The sequence below is a fragment of the Octopus bimaculoides genome, chromosome 2 (genome assembly GCF_046866305.1).
Source record: "Octopus bimaculoides isolate indiv1 chromosome 2, ASM4686630v1, whole genome shotgun sequence".
NCBI classification, from domain to species: Eukaryota; Metazoa; Mollusca; class Cephalopoda; order Octopoda; family Octopodidae; genus Octopus; species Octopus bimaculoides.
The window spans coordinates 168,802,560-168,815,059 of NC_142929.1; the positions used below are offsets into that span (position 1 = coordinate 168,802,560).

Here is a 12,500-nt window from a genome sequence, read left to right on the forward strand (position 1 = left end):
AATCTGTGCACTTTTCTGCTTCCATGTGGCAACGTTAAGGAATTTGGCCACTGGTTATCGTTCCGGAGATGTGAGATTATCCGGTGGCAATGATAAATATGAAGGCTCAGTGCTGGTTTACTCTCGTGGACACTGGAAAACTGTGTGCGGTTTGGAATGGAATATTTACGATGCCACCGTTCTATGCCGACAACTCGGTTTCAGAGGTTTACGTCGGCATTTACGCCATAGTAAATTTGGAGAAGGCAGTAGTAAGTATTTTATTTATTTATTTATTTAAATATTTGTTTATTGATCAGTTTTTATTTCTTCATATAGAATTTTCGTTTGATTTTGAATTAGGAAGGAATCTGAGTTCGATTGGAGCCAATAGTGTCAGGTTGGATCTGATGAAAGCGGCCGGGGTTATGGCGGGTATTAGAATTGGGGTAACCTCATTCTCTCGGCTTTTCTTTTCTTTTTTTTTTCTTTTTGCGTGATATTGCTTTTTTTTATTTAAAAAAAAAATGCATTGATTTTATTGTTGATTAAATTTTGATTTTCTTTTTCTGTGCTCGAATTTATGTCGGACCGGTATTGATTTAGCTTTCATTTCTGCAAGATCAATAGAAAAAAAACGAGTATCGGTAAAATAAGCGAGTCTGAATAACGATTGACTGACCCCCTGTTGTGGTCTCTTGACTGGGTGCCTACAAAATTATTTTCACTTACAGTTATAAAAAGTGCTTCTATGTGGTTTGTCTACCTGCTAGAAATAACAGCCAACTCACCCTAACACAATACTCAACTATTTAAAAAAAAAAAAAACATGGATGAAACAGTTTCTGACATGAAGATGACATGAAGACGGGATGACTACGGTTGGAACGCCTTTGCTTACTCAGAACTGTCTTGGATCTAAATATCAACACAAACATTATGTCACATATACACAAGGCTAATTATATACACTCTTACAGACACAAAAGTACATGAACTCATAGACATTCATATACATCCGTAAATTGCGAAAACTTGCATATATGCACATAGGTGCAGACATTTATGCACACATGTGGCTGTATACGCATGCATATAAACACACCCACGCGCCAACAGAGATGCGGGTATGCCTACGATTGTGTGCTAGCATGTTAAACTAAACTTATCCAGGCAAAAACCTCACTCAAGTACACACATAATGTGAAACATACACAAACACTGAAACACTCAAACGCACGCACGCACACACACACACACACACACACACACACACACACACACACATCTACATTCAAACTAACAGGTAAAATGTCCCCATACACTAGCGTGGATAGGGAACTCGGGACCCATTTAGTAATATCTGTGAAAAATATTGTTGTACAGTTGACGCTGCTTTTTATAAAGATGGAAAATGTTAGCTATCAGTTATCGAAATTAATACATCCCACACGCGCTCAATGTATTGTTATATCATCTACTTAAAGTTATCAGTCGGTTTTTGCCATTTGAAAGGCTCTATATCAAAGTGATAATAAGCAATTTCCATTATATCACAAAACTCAACGGATGCAAAGCGTTGTTTTCATTCATATATTTATTAGATAACACACTCCGAAATGCGCGCACACACAAACACACACACTAACACGCACACAAATACATATTCGGCCACGTTTAGGCAGTATGTGTTTACACACACACACACACACACACACACACACACACACACACACACACACACACATATATATATATATATATTCATATATATATATATATATATATATATATATATGCAAACATACATTCCAACACACAAATATGTGTGCGTGCGTGCGTGCATGTATGCTTGTATTTATTTATTTATTTTTCTTTTTGTGGGGCAACTTTGTGTGTGTGTGTGTGTGTGTGTGTGTGTGTGTGTGTGTGTGTGTGTGTGTGTAAATGTATCCAGCACAACACATGCACCGACACATAAATAACTTACTACACATTAAGCAGAGACAGTAAAAGCGGGAGAAAGAAAGTGAATGAGATGCGCAGTCAGACAGGCAGACATGCATATATAACTCATTTGCATATATGAATTATGTAGTATATTTTTTTATATATGCATAAAATTTAATATATGTGCGTGTATAAATATGTACGTGTGTGTGTGTTTGTGTGTGGGGGGGGGGGGCTGGCTATCTGTCGGATAGACGACGCGTATTCCAGTTGACCCGATCAACCGAATAGTCAGCTCGTGAAATTAACATGCAAAGGGTGAGTACTGCACAAACGGGTATCATTAACGTAGTTCTCAAGGAGATTCAGTGTGACACAGAATGTGACAAGACTAATCCTTTGAAATACAGGTACCACTCATTTTTGCCAGCTGAGTGGACTGCAGTAACTTGAAATAATTGTGTCTTGCTCAAATACCGAACACACCACCGGGTATCGAATTCACGACCTTAAGATCTGACAGAGCTTATAGATAGATAGATAGATAGATAGATAGATAGATAGATAGATAGATAGATAGATAGATAGATAGATAGATAGATACGCACGCACACACACACACACACACACACACACACACACACATATATATATATATATATATATATATATATATATATATATATATATATATATATATATGAATAAACACACACATCCGGGACACCCATCACCTCCAATAGCAATGAAACTTCACTGTGGGCGCCTACCAGCAAAAAACAACCACAAAAATCAACCTCAAATCATATCGTTTTATTGCATTTGATAATTTTGATAATAGTCTTCCACATTTTAACCTAAGACTATACAACAATGACAGCAGCAACAATTACAATTTGCTTCTCTACTCATCACAAACACATCACCAAACGTCAAGCTCACACACACACACACATACACACACACACACACACACACACACACACACACACACACACACACACACACACACACACACACATAGAAGCCTAAGAATACCAATAATGTACTAAGGCTGTTTAAAACGACTAATAAATTTGCGGCGTTGTATCAAATCGTTTTCTCCTTTTTTTCTTTTTTCTACTTCTTTCCCTTATTTACCTTTTCTTTTTTCATCACACCACCATCATTATCATCGTCGTCGTCGTCGTCGCCGCCATCTTCGTCATCATTATTATCACCATTATCTCCTTGTTCTGTTTTCTGTCGTTGTATTTTGACTCAGTTAAATGCTGGAGTTAAACTGTTTTGCAGTGTTTAAGTCAAGCCCTTTCATGTTCTGAGTTCAAATTTCGCCTTTTGCCCTTTCGATGTCGAAAAGATTAAGTAGCTGTCGAGTATTGGAATCTCTTCACGTGCCTACATTAAGCTCGAAAATCTCTGTGAACCAACCTCACCAGAATTTAGAGTATTATAAGTATCTTAGAAATCATGACTACTTTTTACTAACTCCTGTGATTCACTGGTTTATCGAGATAATAAGACAAGTATGGTTCTTCTAAATAGATCTCCAGCGAGTCAGAGGTAAGATTTGCCGCGCTACGAAATGAACTTAAAACTGTAGTTTAAGAACACAATTGTCAGATTTACACAGTGCTACTGCTGCTTATGATGGTGAGCTGGTGCAACGTTATGTTACCTACTTACAGTTAAGTCATCTGTACCATTTGAAGTCAAGCATGTTAGGCATGGCTACATTCAAGCACTGCTGGCAAAATACGGACGGCGAAACCTTTAACTAGTTCTCTGATACCCTGCTGACGCAATCAATTCATGTTTCAGCGCATGTACATGCAAACTAATTGATCTTCCTCCGTTCCAGTGCATTAAATAAATCACACAAATTCTCATTGCAACCTTAAGGTAACGATGATGTAATTATACCAAATTAATTGCTGTTACTATCCACTTACTCAAAGACAATGAACTAGCAAAACTGTTAGCACGCCGGGGCAAAACGCTAAGCGGTATTTTGTCTGTCTTTGCGTGCCGTCTATCTTTCATCCTTTCGGGGTCGATAAAATAAGCACCAGTTAAGCCCTGGGGTTAGTGTAATCGATTAGCCTTCTCCATAAAATTTCAGGCCTTGTACCTAAACCAGAAATAATTATTCACTTACTGAAGGCGGTGAGCTGGTAGAAACGTCAGCACACCGGGTAAAATGCTTAGCAGCATTTCGTCTGTCTTTTTGTTCTGAGTTCAAATTCCGCCGAGGTCGACCTTGCCTTTCATCCTTTCGGGGTCGATAAAATAAGTACCAGTCAAGCACTGGGATCTATTTTAAAACGGGGGCCACATTTTTCATTAATGTTTTACGTAGTGTTTTTGGTACCGAAAGACTTTCAAACTTCGTATACTTATCTATTTTGTGTTATAGAACAGAAAAATATTTTTGTATTCGAATTTATTTCATGTAAAAAATTGTCTTATTTCGATAATTTCAACCAATCACTGACAAGTATTCAGTTGTTTATATTTACTCCTTTGGCTGATTAAGCGATGTAAAGCGTATTTAATCTCCATACCTTCGTTTTATTTGCTTTTTTCATTTTAAATTTGCTTTAACCCTAACCCTAACCCTAGGGTTAGGGTTAGGGTTAGGGTTAGGGTTAGGGTTAATTGCTTCAGAATCGTTTGTTTATGTAGTCGGCACTTAATGTATATCGGCTGAATGGACGTCAGTGATTGGTTGAAATTACAGAAATACGACAACTTTAACATGGAATAACTTATGGATTTCTTTTTTTTTTAAAGAAGACTAAGAGAAAAAGATGTTTTATATGACACATTCTACCAGTGTTCCAAGTTTCAAAGTGTTTCGTTAATGAAAAATGTGGCCCCCGTTTTAAAAAAGATCCAAGCACTGGGGGATCGATATACGCAAAGTTGCTTACCTTGTGCCAAAATTTGAAACCATTTTTATTCATTTCTTTTTAGTACATATTTTCATTGCACCACCGTGCGCAGCTTTGTGCCTTGGGAATGTGCAGTGTTTTGATTGCACCACCGTGTGCAGCTTTGTGCCTTGGGAATGTGCAGTGTTTTGATTTAGGTTTGTTATTTTTACTGAACTAAAAATACCCTACATAATACGTGAGTGGTATATTTGTTGTATATTTGTAAGTCCTGGGGTTTGTTTATGTATTTGTCTGGTTTTTTTGTTTCGTTTTGTTTTTTAACCATTCCAAAAGTACTTACTGTTATCAGGATTGTTTCTGTTTTCAGGCTCTACATTCAGGTTGTTTCTAGATCTTTATACTTTGATAATTTCTTTATTTCTTTTAAAGATACATTATCATCTGCTAGGACTTATATATCGATTAGGATTGCAAGCAGAATCTTCAGCGTATCGGACACTGCTTAGCGGCATTTTTGTGTGGGGGGGGCTTTTTTCCTTGTTTCGAGTTCAAATCACTCCGAGGCCAACTTTACTTATCATCCTTTCGGAGTTAATAAAATAAAGTTCCAATCGAGTACTGGGGTCAATGAAAACGACTATAACCCTCACCCTAAAATTGCTGGTCTTGAGCCAAAATTTGAGATTGTCTTTTATTTATTAAATACCAGTCAAATACTTGGGTCGATGAAACCTCCCCCACACAAATTTCTAGATTATTAGGAACAGTTATTCAGGGCTGTAGATTGTCAGTATCGTTTGAACGCCGGAAAGAATGCTTTGCAGTAGGGGTTTTTTTCCGTTTCTTTACGTGCTGAGTTCAAATTATGCCGAGGTTAATTTTGCCTTTCCCCTTTTCGTGTTTGATCAAAGTACCAGTCAAGTATTGAGGCCTTCTTTCCATCTAATTTTCAGATCTTGTGTAAATATTAAAAATAATTATTATTATTAAATCTAAGCGGGTGAACTGGCAAGATCGTTAGCGCCCATGACAAAATGCTAAGCGGTATTTCGCCCGTCGCTACGTTCTGAGTTCAAATTCCGCCTTGGTTGACTTTGCCTTTCATCCCTTTCGTAGTCGATGAAATAAGTACCAGTCGAATAATGGGGTCGATGTAACCGTCTAGTCCCCCACTCCCCAAATTTAAAGCCTTGTGTTTATAGCAGAAAGGATTATACTTTTTATCATTCATTTAAGGCAGCGAACTGGTAGAATCATTAGCACGCCGGACAAAATGCTTAGCGGCATTTCGCTCGTCGTTAGAAGAACATAGGCCACCAAAACCCAAAAAGTTATAAACAGACATCCATCCGACAAGATTATGACGAATCTGATGACATCCATTTCTTATGTTTCTCATCGTACAGAATGTGAGGTTTTCAAAGAAATGTACACCCCTTTACGTTCAACATGTCTCACATTCAAACTTTAATCGATATTTTATACTAGTGACATTAATCTGTGCTTGGTGGTATTTCTATCGAACGTAGGTGAAAATGTTAACAGCAATCATTTGTTGTTGATCATCGACAAACAGAGAATGTATCAGACCATACAGACCAATAGTCTTTTTGCAGTAATCGGTAGCTATTACAACCTGATTAAAGATGGTCAACTCAATGAAGATGTCCACAGCATGGCGAACAGCAGTTAGTGTATATCCAACACCAGCTGCTATAACTCGAAAAGTCTGTTCCAACTTATAGCAGTTGACCATTTGTCAATTGCATCTTTAATAAACTTTGAAATTTACTCATCACAGCAGGTCTTAGTGTTATATAATCAAACAGTTATCAAAGGTTTACCTTCCCTCCGTTATATCAAGCGTCATTAGAGATTGAGGAATGTGTCGGAGTGTGTTGCATCTCAGAATCTGTTCTAGGCCTTCGCTTTCGGATGGCAACACCTGCGATGACATTGGTGCCAAGCTATATCGGCTTTACCTTTTCCTTGAAGTTCAATGCAAGCATGGAGAGGAGAGATTTGCATCCATGGTCAATTATTAGTCTTCCACATGAAAGCTTTGCTCAAGTGTACGATTTGAAGAGAAACCCTCCAATTACAGATACCCAGCCGTGTATAACAGATGATATATATATATAATATATATATATCATATTATTTGTTAGACGCACGCACACATGCATGTGTGTATGTGTGTGTTTGTGTGTGTGTGAGTGTGTAACAATACAAATCATAAACAGTATCATTCAGTCTGCTATAATGAATCCATAAACACGTATAAAATATCCAAGGGTAATTTCTTCCCCTCTGAAGATACTATGCTCAGGTCATATAAATTTAATATTTACTTAATATTTGCTGAGTATTAATTGAAACAGCTGTAAGGGATGATGATTAATTTGCTGTTAATAATAAACAATTATCAACTTCCCACTCTCCATTTTCTTTTTCCCTTCTTATATATATATATATATATATATATATATATATATATATAAATCGAAGTGTACAGTATCATATATCCATTACGGCTGATCTTACCAATCGATTTTGCACCAGGGGTCCAACGGAGTATTAGGTAACAGTTTAATTATGTAACTCCACACTCATCAGAGGTAGCTATTGTGGAATGAAATACTCCTAGGTATGACTTCACACTGCATCCAGTAGTGCGGCCCTGGTTCGAACATTCTAGGGTTTTGAGGAGTGTGGGGCAAGCGCTTAGCCATTATTGTTCCCAGGTTTATTCTGACCCTGAGTAGTAATACCTGTCAGGATCCTAGCAATGGGATAATTTGCAAGTCAGTCGAGCAGATCGAGCTCGTTAGCCTGGCGGGTGGCAACTTATTTAGAGGAAGGAAAACGATGCTGGTGCCATGCTATTACTTTGGATTTATCAGTGATGCGGAGAGACGAGATACGCTGCTTGGACACCAACGTGTCCTCCATACAGTACTGCCCAGGTTTGGGTCCTATCGAACGCCCTACACGGGAGTGAATGATGAATGCAGCGGAAGAAAAGCGGATCCACAGAAAAGAACACTATAGTTCAAACCGCACCTGGACCGCCCACAAGTACGGCTTGTGGAGAGGAGACGCCCGTTCATGTCTCAGACTCTTCAGGCACTGACAACGCTAATCATCTGTGGTGATTAATGACAGCCGGATGTCTCTCGCTCCCCCTACTCTCTCTCTCTCTCTCTCTCTCTCTCTCTCTCTCTCTCTCTCTCTCTCTCTCTCTCTCTGGATATTTTAGAGTAACCCAATACTATCACTGACTGTATAAATAAAGCCACGAATATGAAAGGTACCTAAGTTAAGGATATTTTAGAAAATGTTATTTTGATGATTATGCTAAATTTAAAGGACATGTCATTTTATACGTGTGTATGTATTTATGTATGTATGTATGTATGTATAAAATTGTAAGAATGAATATCTATGTATCTATTGATCTGTGAGTGTGTGTGCGCGCGCGTGCGTGTGTGTGTGTTTGTGATTGTGAATGTGTACGAAATTTTAACAATATAATATAAATTACGAATACGTGTTTCTACCATGTATCTACACGTGGAATAGAGTATATATTTGTTTACATTTGCTTGTTTACATGTGTCACTCAATGTGACAATATGTATGTATGTATGTATGTATGTACGTTCTGAGTTCAAATTCCGCCGAGATTGACTTTGCCTTTCACTCTTTCGGGATCGATAAAGTACCAGTTACGTACTGGGGTCGATCTAAGCGACTGGTCACCTCCTCCCAAATGCATGTATATATGTATGTTATAAATGTGTGTGTTTATATATGTACATATATATACATAAGTGTGTGGGTGTGTGCGTGTGGGTGCGTGCGTGTGTGTGTGTGTGTGTATGTGTGCGTGTGTGTGTGTGTATTGACTTATGACCTGACTGTTATAGTAAAACTATGCTCGTGTCAACTACCCATGTTGTGTTGCCCACAGAACTCGGGAAACCGGCTTTTTAGTCTTATGGTTCAGGAAGAACGTTTGACGCTACATTCTGTACACACACGTATGTGTGTGTATGCGCGCGCGAGTGTGTGTGTCTGTGTGCGTGTGTGTGCTTGTGTGTCTGTGTCTGTGTGCGTGTGCGTGCTTGTGTGTCTGCGTGTTATACATAGATAGAGAGAGAGAGAAAGGGAGGTGAAAGGAATGTATACACTGACAAAGAACAGATTAGCACAGACGGGGTTGACATACATATGTAAATATACATATATAGTATATATTCACATGTATACAAACACATACCCGTGTGTCTGTGTGTGTGTGTGTGTGTGTGTGTGTGTGTGTGTGTACAAGGGAACACTGTGACAGAACTAAGAAAGACAGAAATCTCACAGAAAACTAAATTGCTGTCATCTGAGAATGCAAAAAACATGTTGTTTCAAGGCAACGCCCTTGGATTTTGTCGTTGTATTCGTTGTTGCTGTTGCTGCTGTTGCCCTTCGCTTATTTTTTTGCTTTGTAACTTCTTGTTAATGCTGTTGCAGCAAATGCACTTGCATACTGTTTGTTATTGTTGTTATTGTTGTCGCTTTCGTTGTTGTCGTCCATATTGTCCTATGCCACTTACGTATTCTTTTATTGCTGCTAATGTTACTTCTACTACTGTTACTGCTGGTACTTCCGTTGATGGTGATGATGATGGGTGTTCCGATATCATTATTATTTGTTGCTAATGTGGCGAGCTAGCAGAATCGTTAGCGAGTCGGATAAAATGCTTTGCGGCATCTCATCCGGCTCTTTTACGCTCTGTGCTCAAATCCCGTCGAACTCAACTTTGCCTTCCATCCTTTCAGGGTCGATAAAATAAAGTACCAGCCAACTACCGAGGTGAATTTAATTGACTTACATTTCCCTCTAAAAGTGCTGGCCGTGTACCAAATTTTAAAACCAGTATTTGTCGTTTTTAAAAGCTGACAGAATCGTTATTGCGGTAGAAAAATTGCTTAGCAGTATTTTCTCCCGACTTTACGTTCTGAGTTCAAATGCTTCCATAGAGGACTTTCCCTTTCATCTTTCCTGGTTAGCAGAATTGGTTTCGTACCGGGCAAAATGTCTTGACAGAGAGTTAGCAACGCTCTTTTGTGTTCTGAGTTCAATTTAGGTTGTCGTCGACATTGTTTCCCACCCTTGTAGAATCAATGAAATATGTACCACTCAGGTACATATTTTATTATTGTTATTGCAGCTACTACTACTACTACTACTACTACTACTACTACTACTACTACTACTACTACTAAAACCACTACTACTGTTTGCGGCCTACGACAAATAACATTTAAATTACAGCCTACCGTCTTCATAAAGAGAGGACACAGAGATAAAGTAGTCTTCGATACATGTAAAAATACGGGATTATCGTGGAGTTCGGAAGTATCCGTTCTTTATTTTTCAGACGTATTGTACCTAGGAATACATTGTTCAATGTCAATATATTCTTACGAAGAATATTGCTATTAGGGAAGATTACAAGTTTCCAACCAGCCAATCACTAATTCAATGCATTTCTGGCTAAGTGAGTGGCAAAGGAATATATAAAGGACTTTGAAATGCAATATTTTTATAAGCATATATATATATATATATATATATATATATATATATATATATATATATATATATATATATATATATATATATATATAATACATGTCTATATATATATAGGGAGAGAGGCGGTAGAGTCCCATATATGTAATATTGGTTTCAAATTTTGGCGCAAGGCTAGCAATTTGGGGAGGAATAAGTCATTTCCATCAACCCGAGCGCTCAACTGATATTTATTTTATCGACACCGAAAGGATGAAAGGTAAAGTTGGTTCTGAATTTGAATTCAGAACGTTAAGACGTACGAAATGCCGTCGCCTTTATCACATGTGTGATATTGAGATGAAAAACTTCGATAGCTGAGTTTATCCTTGCATTAGAACTCAAAATCTCCCGTTAGAGGTGTTTAAAATTCAGAAACAACAAGCAGGAACGATAACTCTAATAATATCAGCTAATCCAAATTTAGAAGAAATAGAAGCAATGTAGTTAGGAGTGGATTTTATCTTTAAAGCCAACTGATAAAATTAAGAGACGCGTTTCGATCAGCGGATAACATTAAACTCAACTGGATAAAATTAGAAGAGATTAGTGTATATAGAAATTGTAGGAAAGAAGTCCTTTGACTAAATTATTAATAAAATCGAATAAAAAGATATTTTTTTTAAGTAACCTTTTCTTTTACTGTCGTTAGGGTGGATAATGAAGGGACGTTATCGGGCAAGCTAGGAAACATGTATTGGTTTACAGGAAATAAGATGAATATGAAGTGTGATGGCGTACACAGTATACAAGTGCGCGGTAAAGTTCCCAACGAGGAGAATCTACATATACAGCCAATCAAAGAATTTCACCAGATTAACCTAACTACTAAGGATAAGTGTCTTTAGAGCTGTCATTCCCTACCTTCAGGCACATGTTGATAATAAACCCATTCACTTGTACCATGCTCGCTGCTCATATCAAGTCAGGTGTCAAGTGTTCAATCTTGATCTTCACTTAACTTAGTGCTAGAGCTCTATCAATGAGACAAACTGTAGAAAACTTACTTGACAAAAAGCAACCACACCTGTTCATAATCCAGGTATCTCTACATATGTCGCAACCTCAGGGATATCTGTCCATCATTAGCCACGGCATACTGAACACTCAGAGATTTTGGGCACACATGAACTGCCTGATCAATAGAAAAGTCCTCAAGAAGCGAAAGAACACATGCTCTCTAATCTGGTCAGAAGAAAACTCAGTTAAAGAAAGACGTTCTGTCGATCGAGCGCCCAACTTAACTAGCCGGTGATATTTATTTGCCTCTACAGATTCCGAGCAGCAGGCACACCACCTTCCCATTAAAATTTTTACTTATTTCACTGCATCGTATTCTTTTACAATGTCATGGTGTCAGACACCAAGGACATGAAAATGTTGACAATTTCCACCACCGTGGAATCCGACATCACAGTGACGTCATCTGCATACTTATTTTTGTCTATATTTTTCACTACGACAAATTACCTTGGGAAGATTCTTTGCTTCAACTTCATCGTACGATGAGATTTCGGAATCGAAAAGGTCTTGGACCTGTGTGAACGTTTGTGTTTTGCAAGATGGCACAGTTGAACGACTTCTTTTTATTATGATGGCAGATTTTACTGTTTTTGTTTGGTGTCTGTCGTTAGGAGTGTTGTTGCTGTTGAGTTTGCTATTGCTATATTAGTTACTGCTCTACTGCTGCTGCTGTTGTTTGCATTGTTGCATACCTTCCTTCTTTAGCCATCTGCTTTGGGTAGGAAGCCCTTTGGTGGCTGAGGGTACTATACATATGGCACCTGAACCTTCTCCCTTCTACTCCCTCAAACCTCTAATGTTTGGAAGCTTAATCAGATGTGAGATACTCTCAAAATTGTCCTGCTTCATTTAGATTAAAACCTCAATTCCTATCATCGACCAGTTTCCTTGATGTTTTTTTTATAAATCCAAGAATCTCGTGCCCACTTCTCGCTATAAGTAGAAGACTACTGCTTCTAGATACCAGATGCCACCTTCCTTTTCTCCACTCACCACCTCATACAGGGACCGATGTGTGGAGA

General features: G+C 38.1%; 1 protein-coding gene across 1 annotated transcript in view; it reads left to right on the forward strand.

Annotated features, from left to right (window-relative positions):
- The window catches only part of LOC106872973 (uncharacterized), a 108,267-nt gene that overhangs the window by 1,329 nt on the left and 94,438 nt on the right, over window positions 1-12,500 (forward strand). Inside the window, exon 1 of the mRNA XM_014920159.3 lies at window positions 1-251. This exon is cut by the window's left edge and continues 1,329 nt beyond it. Coding sequence (XP_014775645.1) covers window positions 1-251 — 251 coding nt within the window. The remainder of the gene's footprint in view (window positions 252-12,500) is intronic.